Source organism: Ursus maritimus, unplaced genomic scaffold, assembly GCF_017311325.1.
Source record: "Ursus maritimus isolate PB19 unplaced genomic scaffold, ASM1731132v1 scaffold_36, whole genome shotgun sequence".
In the NCBI taxonomy this organism is placed as follows: domain Eukaryota; kingdom Metazoa; phylum Chordata; class Mammalia; order Carnivora; family Ursidae; genus Ursus; species Ursus maritimus.
Window position 1 is genome coordinate 12679633 of NW_024426230.1, and position 14306 is coordinate 12693938.

Sequence of the window (14306 nt, forward strand, 5' to 3'; positions counted from 1 at the left end):
GGAAAGGAAAGGAAAGGAAAGGAAAGGAAAGAAGAAAGAAAGAAGAAAGAAAGAAAGAAAGAAAGAAAGAAAGAAAGAAAGAAAGAAAGAAAGAAAGAGTTATTTAAATGGGGGAGGGGCAGGCGGGAGGAGTAGGAGGAAACCGTACAGAAAAGAAATCCCCATTACCACCAAAACCGTTTCTGAGAAGTCCCGAGGTTTTACGCGCGGAGATTTCACTTTAAAGCCTGGAAAAAAAATATTCCACTGCTTTTAATTGAAGTAAACAAAGTGCAACAAATCCTAACTCAAATATGATTGCAGTGAGATTAGGGTCTAATTGCTTAGGGTTCAGGTGGAATCTGCGGGCTAAATCCTACAGGGCCAATCTGAATTTCACAATCATTCTGTCAAAAGGAGAGCGATGAGAGCCCACACGCTTCCTAACAAGTCATTTTTAACAGTTACAAGCTTCTCACAAAGACCACACAGGGCGCCTAAGAGATGCAAATCTAATCCCTGGTCATTCTACGGGCCTTCAACAAAGATGTGCTAAACCCTAATAGAAAAGAAATCAGTTCTCTGTCACCAGCCCCTAGTAAAATCTATTAGAGAATGGACAGAGCCCCATCTACAGCAGTTTCTGCAAAGGTTAAGGACAAGTACAAATAAGAGGGACCCAGTTTTGTTTTCCGTGTGAAATATCGGGAGAAGCTAACCCCAAATGAGTGACGGGATTCGATCCGTGGCTTCGCATTCATTTGAACGCTAGAAAAAAGTAAACACACACATTAAGACTTTTGAAGACTCCGTTTCTGAATTTAGGAGAGATGAAACAAATTCCCCCCAAAGTTGAAATCTTTGCCTCCGAAACTATCGAAGAATATAAAGGGGAAAGAGAGGCGAACGCGCGGGTCCAAGAGAGAGGACCCGGGCTTCTGGAACGGGCCGGGCGGACTTCGCGCTGCAGCACCTAGTCCTTCCCGAGAAAAGCCCCGACGGCGGAGCCGCCTCCAGGTGCCGCCTCGGGTTGCGCGCGGCCCCTCGCAGCTGGGACCGAGGGGCGGCGGCCCTTCCTCCCCGACTAGCCGGCATTCGGCCCGGGTCCCTCTCCCCGACCTCACCCTCGGGCCCCGGAGCCCGTGGGGAGGAGGCCTGTGCTTCACAGGTCGGGACGCGTCTCAAATGTGACCTGCAGTCACCCATCAAATGAGACCCAAACTAACACCTGTGTCATGCTGGAGTATTAAAAGGGTTAATGTGTTGCAGCTAAAACATATCACAGTGCGTTTGAGACTCTTAAGAAAGTAAGGGCCCCGGGGCTCCAGGCCCCTGGGAGGAGGAAGCCCGAAGCGGGCTGGGCCCCGGGCGGGGTGGGGGTGGGTGGAGGGAAAAGACCGGTCCTGGAAGGTAGGTGATGTGTGTTGGGGGGGGGATGGTTTCCCTTCTCTCCGCGGAACTGAGCCCCGGCGGCGGGGCAAGCCCGGGTCTTCCCCCGCGCCGCCGCAGTCGCGGGGCCCAGAGGCTGGCAATGCCCCGCCGAGCCAGACCCGCCCGGGGAGCTGGCGAGGGGGGAGCGAGCCCGGCTCCGCGGAGGGATCTCGAGGGCAGACAAGGCCCCGCCCGCTGCGCGCCCGCGGGAGGATGGCGCCCGACTGGGTAACAGGGAACCGGTCTCCTTCTCAGGACCCGCCTTCCATCGTGGGAAGCGGCTCGGGCCCGGCGCGGGGAGCTGGGGGGCGGGCTCGGCTCTCAGTCCCAGCGGAATCGCCCTGCCATTTTCCCAGGCAGCTGGGGCTCCCTCCACGTGGTACCTCCTTCGAGGCCGCGCTGGCGGGGACAAAAGAGGGCGCTGTCCAACAGCCAGGGTCGGAAAAGACCGAGAGTCTCCCCTTTTTCTCAAGTTCCTTCTACAACTGCATGGAGGAGGGGTGGGGCACTTGTGTGAAAGACAGGATTGTTGTCTGTTTTCCCGGAAGTTTCCAGAAACCACTCAGAAAGAGTGGCTTCGCCCTCTAGCCCCAGGCTCCCCTGAATTTTTTCCCTCTCCAAGGTGTAGAGCCCAAATGGCCAGACTGGAGTTTAGGAAGCGAACAACAGTCCCTGGCCCTTCAGCTAGCCCTTTAATTTGCTCTGGCAGAAAGGTCTAGCAGGAGGAAAGGAAGATGTTGCTAGATTTGCCTCTCAGTTCAGAGACAGACCGCCGTATGCACAGGATACACCTCTGCTTCCTCCTCGTCCCTCTCTGTGCCCGTCCAGGCCAGACGCGTGCATTAGGTCGGGGCTGTAGTCCTTCCTTCGCATCTGTTGACATTAATTGAATTTCTCTGCGCTGCCGCTTCTCCTTGCTTCTGTCATTTTTCTCGCTAGTCCTCTGATAGGCTGACCTTGGTGGTTCACTGGTCCTTTTACTTCCCGCTCCCCCCCCCACACACACACAACGGGCCTCCCATATGGGCTTTACTGGCTTTCACTCTATATGGCTTAGCACATCCACTTCGTCTGTTTTTTTCTTTTAGTACCGACATTAGGAAAATGACACCGAATTGCCTGCAAAGTGTGACTGCAGCTGTGAGGCTGAAATTGGACAAGCAAGCCAGTAAAGCATAGGCATTGCAATGGAGAAATAAAAACCAAGTAGGATGAAGTAACGAATAAAAAGTAGGTGATAGAGTCACACCGGACTATAAATACAAGAACACGTGCTCCTGCAGGTGATCTTCAGGTCCCAATCGAGGTGTCCCACATCTGCTTTGGGAGACAGGGTGGGGGTTCCCTGAGGAAGGCTGGCTAAGTTTCTTCTCCCCCATTGGGATTGCTCCCGAGGGTGGGCCAGCAGTCCCTAGCCTGTGTGTCCTTGGTCCCCAGCGAGGTCCTGGAGGGTGGGAAGGAATCACTACACATCAGCCACCACTCCTAGAAATGGGCACATGGTCACCATGTCTCTCTGGTGCTGTCAGGTGGCTGGAACTTCCTGCTCTGGGAACCTGTTCTGGCTCTCTGCTGTTCTGGAACACATTCCTGTGCACCCCCTCTGTCTACCCAGCCAAGACCAGGCTGGGCTCTGTCCTTGCTTGGGTGAGCTAGCTCACCTTCGCCCTAGCGAACTGGGTCTTACTGGTCCCAGCCTCACCCTCACCTCCTGTCAGTTGCAGGAGTTCTGTCCTCTCGGTTTGCAGAAATAGGGAGCCTGAAGACTCCCTGTTGTCGGCGGCCTGCCTGACCTTCCCACCTCCACTCGGGATGGATTAATGCCTCAGGACCACTCACTCTTGCTTAACCACACAGAATGAATTCTAGAGAGGAAAAAAAAATCCAGTGAGTTTACAGCTGGGGTGTGTGTGTGTGCATGTGCGTGAAGGATGTCTTTAGATCTTTGTGGTCTCTGTAACTTGACATCTGTTAAAGAGAACACTGGGGCTTTTAGGAAGTCTTGCAGAAAACTGAGCAAGTCGGCATGAGCTGTGCAGAATCCTCCCCCCAGCCGCCCATCTATTGGTTCTCCTTAGATCTTCCCAGAGGTGAAAATGCTTTGCAAGGACGTTTAAAAACACGCCTGCCTAAGAGGCACTAACTTGAGGAGGTTAATAAATTATCCTCTTTTGAAATAAAAATGGAATCAGCATTAAGCACATACTCTTATTAGACTGAGTTTCTTCCTACCAGAAAGTTCGTTAGATGTTCGTATCTGGGCGGAATGTCTCTTTTCCATAGGAAAACTCATCAGAGAAACAGCAGCAGTTAGCTGGCTTTGTTTGATTTTGTTTATTTGTCTTAAGAAAGATCGTGTTTTCAGATCGTTTAAAAAAAAATCCCTTCAGATTAGGGTTTGGATCATCATCCTGACCCAGTGAACTAATTATCTGTATATTCTGGGGTCAAACTTAACAGGAAATTTCGACTCATCTGCACACCAGACTTGGTGTGGTTTCCAGAAGGGGCTGGGAACGGTCGGTAGACAGCTCAGAGCCGAGGTTGTTCGGGCAGAAACTGACACCCGGCTGGAGAGTCACCTGCTAGCCTCGGGTGGGGGGAGGTGGAGAGTGGGAATGCGGGGGAGTTGTTGCGAGGCTGGGTGGGAGGACAGAGGGTGGCCGTGGGCTGCGCGAGGGATGGAAGACCGCGCGTGGGCGGGGTGAAGGCCTTGAACGGAGGCGGGAGAGGGGGGAGGTCGAAGGGGGTGGGGAGTGCAGAGGCCGCGGGCGAAAGGGGGAGGTCGCGTACATCGGCTTCTCTTGGTTCTAGAACTGAAACTTTCTACGTCGAGAGACCATAAAATAGCTCGAGATTTTAAGTGCCCACACTTCTAGCTGAGTCCCCTGACAGCAAATTTGAAACCGCGGGGCCTCTAGGGGCCCTTGGGTCTTTGGTGGTGCAACTGGGAGGCCGCGGAGCCGCCCCTAGGGCTTTGGTCTCAACTCTGCCCCCGGGCCCCGCAGACACCCTGCGGGCCCCGAAACACCCTGGCAGGGTTTCGCGACTCCAACCCGCGAAATTTTAGCCCCGAGCAACCTCTTCTGGAGGCCCTTTCTTTAAAAACAAGTTTAAATTCTATATCAAATCTTTTACCCATGTACTCTTCACTAATGACTATTAACCAGCACCAAGGAGAAGCACAAACACGGTTTCTCTCTCACCTTTCTTGCTGTTCCTCTCCCCTCTCCAACCATGGAGTCTCAATTTTCTAAGCAATTAAGCTATATATACACCAGAGAATATTCGATTTCAAATACACCGGGACTAAAGATTGATGCATGCGGCCTGAGGCTAGAAGAAAATATTTAGTGCTTGCCTGTAGATTCTGTCACCCATCATCTGCTCGGAAAGCGCTCTGTATCTTTCAGCGTGTCCGGCTCTTATGATTGCAAATGGCCCTGTTTTCAAATGGAAATAAGACTTGCAAACTGATTATGTGTATTGAATCGGAATCACTCCCTAGATCCTCTTGTTTAAAATGTATTGAAAAAAGGATGATGGCTGCAGACCTCTGTAACCAGCTCCCTCTCTTCTCAGGGAGGTCGATCTATTTTGCAACTTTTTGCCATTTGAGCTTGTTTCAGCTAGATAATTACGTTCCCATTGTGCTACCGGCCCAACGCAGAGGCAGTACACGCTCTGCCTTTCAGCCGGTTCCCCTGCCCTCTCCACTAGCGTCCAACGCGGAAAATCACATACGCCACATACTTATCCGTCCGCCCAATACTTGGACCCAAAGACCAGCTCTAAGCGGCATGACTCAGCTGTCACAAACACCAACAGAACTCCAGCACTTTCACCAGGCAGCAGTTCCTCTCCTCTCCCTTCCCCTCGTTTCCAGTCCCCTCTCCTTTCCTCTCTTCTCTGTTGTGCAGAACCACATACACACAACCCTCCAGCTTCCACAGACACCAACCAACAGAATCTAAGTATTTAGCCATGTGGAGAATTTTCAACAACTAATTTTGGGTTGGCGTGGCATTATCGTTTGTAGAAAACAGTTCATGACAGAAAGGGCGATTTCAACTGTTGGAGATGCATGGAGCTCCTTGTGCGCTACCATAGATCTCAAAGATGTTCTCTTTACCCTCAGCCAGTGCTAGATTAGGGCTGGGATGGGTTGGCTTTTTGTGGAATATTTCCAAAGATTCTCGCATTTGATGTCCGCATGACGCCAACGTGAAGTGCATATAGCTTTCCAAGCTTTCCCGGCTATGTGCGTTGTAGATATGATAGAATTTCCAAAGTTTACTACACTCAGGCCTCAGCCTCAGCGGTCCAGCCAGGAAACACGAACGCACACTTCATTTCATAGTGCAGGCTGGTGAGTGGTAACGAACTAGCTACAACTTCTGTCTGCCCTGGCTAGGGGCGGGGATGTATGCTCTGTGCACGCCTTTGGTGAAAGGGTTGCAATTCTTTCTGAAGCACACTCAGAAGGGGAGGAAGAAGCCGTCACTGCCTAACTCGGCACCCTCCCCCCCCCTTAGACCCCACCCAGAAAACGGCGCCTTGCAGACCTCAAGGCACCGTCGAGTGGCCAGGCGGGGAGAGAGGTTTAATCCTCTTTGGCTTCAGAGTCTCCCTCTGAAAAAGCCTGTCGCTCCAAGTCTGTTTAGAAACCCAGTGCTCTGGGGGCGCCTGCAGGGACCCTAACCATGCCGGGTTTGCTGTATACACCGGCATAGCCAGATTTGTTAAACCATTGACCTGTTCTCCTAGGTTAGAACCGAGGGAGCAGCCAGCCAGAGGAACCAGCTCTCAGTCCTCTTCGTGTCATTACGGTAATTCCCAGGTTTACATCTGCGCGCGCGCACTCAACTGTGTGTGCCGGGGAGATCAGGTAAATCGGTAGCGCGGACCAAATAAACCCTTGTTTTCCTAGGGCTTTGGACACTTTCTAGCAGCAGTATTGAGAGGGAGAATGCTAGGCAAGGTGGAGGCCCTACCATTCTGGGTGATTTTCCACAGAATGGCTCCATTTGATAGTGACCGGGGAAGGGTATCCGAGGACACTTTTCATTGCCTAATATCTCTGATTTTGTAGAAATGACATTATCAACAACCACCGAAAACCCGAGAAATGCAACCTTTAGCCCTCTACCAACACCCTGGTGTTATTGACAATTTCATCTAGCAATCAGACAGGATTCCTAGAAATGTGGGAAAGGGAGAGAGAGGGGGAAAGTTTGTCTTTTTTCTTGTTGCCGGACTACACTCAAACCTGCCCTCTTATTTCCAACACTCTGTGAAGACCAGAATAGGAGGGACGTTTGCTACAAATGAGGGGTAGAAACATTTCCCTTTGATTTTGTTAGCTGGCCCATAGTGTTCATACTAACGGTATCTGTTAGTGGAAATATAAGTGTGGCAAGTGACAATTTTTGTTATAGATTGTTTCAAGAAGTCTCAGCTACAGCTGTGTGTCTCAGACAGCAGGCTCATTTTCTTTAAGAAGAAATTTTAATATTCCCCCAAACACAATTAGTTCTCCAGAATTTTACAGGAAAATAAATTGATATTCCAATTTTAAGTAGACAAAATTAAAGAAAGTTTTTCTTTACTTGATTTTTTAAGGGACACTCAGTTTCATGTGGCATCTTAATTGAGGTAATGAATGCATTCAACTTTCTTGCATCTAACAGGTTCAGTAAGATCCTCTACAAAGAGAATCCTACATTAAATTTTTTCTTTTTGAATATCATATAAAATAGATATATGAGATAGATACGTATGTGTATACTGCTATAATACATACAGAGACAGGGGTCTGTATGCATCCACTTACACCTACAAATGGAGTGGGCAGAATCAGATGTGAATATTGTAGTGAAGGGGAAAATCCTCTTTCACAAGACCTATTGCCTTCAATTAAAAAACATGTTTATTTCCATTTCAAGCAGAACAATAACAATAATCCACTTATATTGTTGTGTTCTGCAAATAACTAAAAAAGAAATAAAACGGGGAAATGGATTTAAATCCCATCCTTTCCAAAGTTCATTACAACTCATAATAACAAAGACAATAAATATTTAGGAAGCAGAGACAAAGTGGGAAACATCAAATGAGAAGCCCGGGGCTGTGCCTAGATGCCCTCCAAGTAGGGCATTAGGTCACTCTCAGAGAGAAACACAGCCCGCCACTTCAGCTGTGGCTTCGGATGAGGCAGAAACTGTGCTGTCAAGTTGCTGAAACTGCTCCTGCTCTGCTCCTTTGAGAATCGTCAGGTTGAGAAACACAACTACACGGGAAGAGGGAGCATGCGGACCCCGGGCCTCCCTTTCAGTAACACACATTCTTTCCACTGCTCTTACCTATGCCCAATGCTCCAGGCACAGAGGGTGATTGGGCATAGGGCTCTCCTTCCAGAAGCAACTGCCCAAGGAAGCACAAGAAAATGTTCTGTGCTCCAAGTTGAGGCAGGAGCCCAAATCGGGCCCCGCAGAGGGTGGCCTGGAGCCAAGAAGAACACAATTGCACAACCACAAACACACCAGCCAGGAAGTCAGGGAGGGCCAGAGGAAGGTGGTGTCCAGCATCTCTTAAGAGGAACCTGGCTGAGCAAGGAAAACATTCGGTGTCATTCCTCCCAATACTCCTGTCTGTCACTTTCCTTCCATTCTAAAAGAAAGATGCATTCACAGCAAACAAGCCAGCAAACCATGCCTAAGAGCCATATCATCTCAGATTCCCATTTCCCAACAGGCTTTCTAGTTCTCCACAAATAATATCCCCGCTCACTCGGCTCCCTGCTCTAATAATTGGGGGAGGGGGTGAGCCATGTCTAGAGAGACTGGAGACATTCGATCAGAATTCAAGGCAGCTTCTCACAACTCTCTTGTTTATAGAAAATGAATGTCTGCCTGGCTTGCTTTTAGTTCTGGAAAGGGGTCAGTCTTTATCAGCACGGTTCACACAGATCCTGGATTTTTTTCCCTTATCTTAAATTGACCCGCTTTTAAGATAAAGACATAATAGAGAAAGCATTGACCTTACCTGGTCCCTAATGAGCTGGAAGTCAGAAAACCCCGCTCTCATTTCCTCTCATCTCGAGTCGCCTGAGAAGAGTCTCGCGCTACCTTTTGGGCACCGCGCCTGGAGATAGCCCCTCACCGACGCGCGTGCTTACGCCGCCGAGCGCGCTCGCAGAGTGTGCGGCCTCCAAGTCCGGGAATTCCTCCCCCGGCTCCCCAAATCGGAGGCCTCGATGCCAGCCCAGGCCTAACCCTGCCCCCGGGAGGATTTAAAAGCTCCCTGGCAGGCTCCCCAGCAAGTCTTCCCTTGTGAAAGGCCAAGTCCTAAGCCGTGGGAAGAACACCTGCCTCCTGCGAGGCCCAAGCACTGGAGCGCGGGGCCTCGTCCGCCTCCAGGACTAAGTGCCCCGAGCGTTTCTCGCACCATCGGCTCCGGCCTGCGTCTGATTTCACTCGCGGGCCCCAAGCTACCTCCCTCAGGGCCAGCCCCTATCCCAGAGCCGCTGCCCCGGCTGCTGAGGCATTCCCTGCCCCCACCCACCTCCCGGCCTTGAGGACTCCAGCTGTACCCACAAGTGTCTCTGTTGGGGGCGGCGGCAGCCTGGACTCCCTTCTCCCCTGCTCAGCGCATCTCTGTCCCGCTCTTCTCGCCTGCCCCGAACCCAGCCCTGTCCCCGGCCTGGCCGACTGAGAGGGCGGCTTTCCTCCCTCTCCGACCCACAGCTCCGGGTTCCCAGGCTGGGGCGGGGGTGGTGTGCCGCTTTGGGATGCTAAACATCAAACAAGCCAAGCCTGGGGTTTCAGGCCCCGAAGCCACTAGAGCCGCTCTCCAGGGCTCTCGAGAAAGTCCCCGTGTTTACTTGGCAGGGTGGGGGTGGGGGAGAGGAGGAAGGGGGGATGCTGTCTGCAAAATCTCCCCCACTCTCCGCAGCCGTCGGGGCTTGGGGATGGGTGGGGTGCTTAGGCGGGGGCGCTCAGCTTCTCTGGGATCTTGGAGCGAACTGCGCTGCCCGCCCCCCTACGTGGGGAAGCTTCTGGCTCTTCCAGCACTTTAGCGCCAGGGACATCCCCAGAAGGCCGATTTCTCCAGGCCGGAACCTGGGCCAGAGATGCTGGAGACCTAGGGAAGGTCCACTCCAAGCGAAAAGGCCAATCGGCTTCGCAGGGGGGCACCGAGATGTGGGGTGGGGAATGTGCCCAGGCTGAGGTCTTTTGCTGCACCCAGCGCGCACATATTTCCTTATTAAAAAGCTTCACCTTGCGTTCCAGGGCCACTTCCTGAAGCTACTACAATCTCCCGGCCAGGAGCTGGAGCTGGTGGACCCCGGGTGAAGGATGGAGAGAAGCGGCCAAGTCTCTGTTCCTCTGGGTCCCATCAGCAGACCCCGCTGAACTCACTTTCCTCCCTCCTCCCCCATCCCCAACAAGTAAACAGACTTCAAACTAAGCCGGCTCGAGGTGGCAGGGAGAAGAATGTATTTCATAAAACTCCATCCAGCGCAAGGGCGTTAAGGCCAAGGGAACCACAACCTACTAAATTTGTGACTCTCAGGTGCCCTCTCTGGGCTAGGATGGGGGGAGGGGGCAGCTGCCCTTGCCGTTGTTGGGCACCGGGGCGCCGCCCCAGACCAGACTTGTGCTGGGCCTGGGGCACGTTAACCTCCCATCCCCACGGAATTAGAATCTTAGAGCAAGCATCTCCCCCGCCAAGCCGCCCCCCCAGCTGTGATTTGACCACATACACAACCTGTCCCGGGACCACAGCTGCTCATTTCAACACAAGTGTTCAAACTTTACTGATTTTTGCTTGTTTTCCAAAATGTGAGGCCTCCTGAGATTTTCCCCAACCAGCACACTCTGTAGACCCAAGCAACCATCCTCGAATTCTCTGAGTCTCTTCTGAATATTGGAAATCATATCTCAGCAGCCAGACCCAGGAGATGAACCCCTTCCTGGCCCCTACTCGTAAGGTATCAGGGGAGGGGAGCCCCCAGGAAGTCAACAAAGAGGGACTGCCGGTCTGGAGCAAGGCCTTGGCCTAGACAATTTCTCTCACAAGTTCCTAGGGTTGGGGTAAGGCGGCAGTTGGGTGAAAAGAGAGATGGAGACAGAATAAGAGGAAAAGTAAGGAAGAAAAGATGAAGAGAGGCAAGAAAGGAAAAAGAAAGATGAAATTCTAGGCATGAAGTGAGTACAAGCCAAGTATGAATCTATCCCCCACAAACACTTCCAGGCTAAGAGGGACCCGCTCTGCCGCTTTTGCTAGGTAGGTTTATCAAGGGTGACACAGAAGGGGCAACAGACCATCTAGGGACTGATTTCCCTCTGTCCAGAACCACACCTTCCTCGTCCCCTCTCCAGGGCAACCCTGAGATTTCCCCAACAATCACATCTGGGCACCAAAGAGACCAGGAAATTCAAAGTAGAAAGAAAGATCGAAGATGATTTTTTTTATTATTATTATTTTGCTGGGGTGGCCCGGGTGGGAATAACAGCAAGAAGTAGAAAGTTGGGAACAGGAGAAAGATTCCTTACTACAAAGATATTTAGGAGCCCAGAGATGGAAACCGGTGGAACAAAGAGGGAAAGCCCAGCTTCCAAAGTCCTGCCTTCAGGGTCCCCAGGCCAGTAGCCAAGTCAAAAAATTTCCCAAGACCAGAAGGACCCTCAGAGGCTAGGGATCCATGTCCAACCCTGCATGGGGATAGCTGTTTTAGAGCAGAAATGAGACCCAGATAGACTTCCCCACTTTTGAAAACAGCCTCCCACCGAATTCTAATTCCAACGCAGCTCTGCAGCAGATTAGAAATAAGCTTTGGTGTTGAAAGCTACAGGGACCATCTGTTCAGTAAAAATGATTCCTCATTCAGAATTATTTAAAATGTATGCTATTTAAAACGTTTTAAAGTTTTAATCGTTGACTTAGCTGTATAAGACCACGGTAGACACTTCGAAGTTTTCAAAAAACAGAAGCCTGGCTTTGAAAACTAGTCCTTTGGTCTCTTTCTCTTCTGTTCTCCCTTTCCCTCCTGACTGAAGTAGTTTAGCTTTTTTCCCTCTCTACTGCCAAGTCCCAGGACTGTTTAAGGTTTGGTTCTACTCAATTTGGGGATGGAACAAAACTCCATTTCCCTGCGGGACAAGGACTCTGGGCCCAGCTTCTTAGCTGGTTTAGGATCCCTTTAGCTCCCAAACAATTCCAATCCCATCAGGCCAATGACGAGCCACCCCCAACACCACCACCAAAAAAAAAAAAAAAAAGCCTTTTAAAGCCAAATCAAAACCAAACAAAAGGTAGACTTTTAATCAGAAAAAGAATCCTTTTAATTTGTATAATTTATTAGAAGCTTCTTAGGAACTATATTTAAGCCAGATATCTACATAAGTTACAACAGAAAAAGACTGACACTGCAAATACCAAACTGCCAAATAATATACACAGATCTGTCAATGCCCATAAAAAATATGATGGGCTGGGGGCAGGGACTGGGCTTTTTTTTTTTTTTTTTTACAACAAAATGTACAGATTACTAAAAACTAGGCGTGTTGTCCAACTTTTGACAGCGTTTTACAGCTACAAGTTCACATCAAACATAAAACAATTTTAGCCTGGGCTCTTCCCGGGGCTGAGCCTGGGCAGCCAGCGGGCGCTGGGAGGGGGCATTTCCTTTGTGTCAATGACATGTGGGTCCTGTCGTAGAGTCTTTCCTCTCCCCAGCCCCCATCTCCCCTTCAAAAGAAATCCTGGTATTTACAAGCGAGTCCACCTTGCTGGCGCAGTGTACCCAGAGTGAAGTGTGCGGTCTTTCGAGTCCAGAGCCATGTCATTGTGGAGCCCTCTCCAAACTGCACCCTGCCTGAGCGAGGGAAACGCATTTCAATCACCTAAAAGACACCCAAAAGCTGTTTTTTGTTATGTCCTTCTCTGTTTAAAGACTCCTTAAAGAATTGGATTCACTTGGTTGTTTTTATTTTCTTTTTTTAAAAAATTCCCACAAATTTTAGAAAAAAAAAAAAAAAGACGTCCAGCAGTTTGGCTTTTGTGTGTTTTCCCCTTGGTCTAAACGGGACAGATTCTTAAGAAAAGTCGAAGCGCAGGGAGCGGCGGGTGGTTGGTGATGTGTGGCCGGTAGGAGGGAAAGCGATGAGGCAGCGCGCTGGGCCCGGCCCGGCCCGGTGTCCTCTCACCAGGTCCGACCATATAGCAAGGTGGAGCAGGACATGGTGCCATAGTCCGAGCCCGAGGAGTTCAGGTGGGACAGGCTGGAGACCTGGCCCTGAAGCGCCGCGGGGCTGGCGGCGTGGTGCGCCAGGTCCGGAGACTGGCCCGCGCTGCCCGGCTGGTGGCCCGGGTGTGCCCCCAGGCCGGGGCCACCGCTGCCCACCGAGATAGCCGCCGCGGCCGCCTGAGCAGCCTGCGCCTGCTGCTGCGCCTGCTGTTGCGCGTGGCCTTGAAGGCTGCCGGCACCCGGCGCCGGGGCGCCTGCCTGGCAGGGTTTGCCGTCTTTCACTAGGACCGGCACGGCCACGCGGCGCGGCGACTGCTGCTGCGCTTGCTGCTGCTGCGGGCACCCGGCGCCCCCGCCGCCGCCGCCGCCGCCGCCGCCGCTGTCCTGCTGCAGTTGCTGCTGCGCCGCCTTGTCCTTGGCTTGGCGCTTCATCTTGTAGCGGTGGTTCTGGAACCAAATCTTGACCTGCGTGGGTGTCAGGTGGATCATGCTGGCCAGGTGCTCGCGCTCGGGCGCCGACAGGTACTTCTGCTGCTTGAAGCGTCGCTCCAGCTCGTACACCTGCGCCTGGGAGAAGAGCACCCGGCGCTTCCGGCGTGGTGCGCTCGGCAGCGGGGCCATGTTCTTGCTCACGTCCCCCAGCGAGCCCAGGCCGCCCATGCCGCTCATGTTCATGCCGCTCGCCGGGCCCATGAAGCGGGAGACTGTAAGCGACAAACGCACAGCGTCGGCGGGGGCCGGGCCGGGCCAGGCCACCTCTGCCTTCGGCGCCCTTGGCCGGCCCGGCCCACCCGACGGCGCCCTCCTCACCTAGGCCGCCTGCGCCCTGCCAGGCCTAAGCGCCGAGGATAGTCAGCGCCTGCCCCAGGCCGAGCCGTCGAGGGATTTACTGGAAAGCTCCCCACCTCACCCCCCGTTGCCTCCCTCAGTCTCAGGGCTCCAGCCCAAAAGCAAAGTGGAGAAAGGCCGCTTCCGTTCCTTTCTTGCCCAACCCTGGCCAGAGTCGTTGGGTTAGCGGGCCACAGGCGGCGAGCTGGGCCCAGACCAAGAGCTGGGGTCCCACGGTAGACTCCAACTTTGGGAGTTTGGGAGAGTGGGGTGTTCACTTTCGAAAGCTAAAGTCCCAGACGCTTTGCCTCTTGGCCGCTCTCTCCTGTCAGCCCCAGGGAGGGCACTTGCTCGGCCCCTTTGGAGCCCCCTCTGAAGCCGCGCGCCCTTCCGCCTGCCTAGACTGGGGAACCAGCCGGCCGGGTCCCCTGAGCGCGGCGCAGTAGGGCAGCCTCCCGCCCGGCCAGGCCGCGACTCTCTGCTCCCTCCTTGCCCCCAGCTCCCTTAGTTTTTTGGGGGCGGGAGGGCGATCCCTGGGCACTCTGAGGTCTCCTCAGCGGAGCGGAGCTGCCAGTCGGCCGCATCTAGGAGACGCCGAATACTAGCACCTGCTCGCAAGACCCCAGCGTGACCAAGTGTCTCTTCTGGGACCCCTCAGTCCAGCAAGGGGAAGAATCCCCAGCTCCCGCACCCTACTCCCTGGCGCGGCTTCCGGGCCGCCCACCCTGACGCCCTGGGCGCAGCCGGCAGGCGCTGCGCCTCCTGGGCTGCTCTGCCCGCGCCGCCCGTACTCAGCCCGCGGCCCGGCAGTGGGGCG

The 14306-nt window shown here is 52.9% G+C and overlaps 1 protein-coding gene across 1 annotated transcript; it reads right to left on the reverse strand.

Annotated features, from left to right (window-relative positions):
- Positions 1–12616: 12616 nt before the first annotated feature.
- LOC121100295 (thyroid transcription factor 1-like) lies at positions 12617–14073 on the reverse strand. Its single transcript, XM_040620859.1, is given in 3 exon segments — positions 12617–13364; positions 13366–13496; positions 13906–14073. Coding segments are annotated over 3 exon segments (1047 nt in total).
- Between the last annotated feature and the right edge of the window lie 233 nt (positions 14074–14306).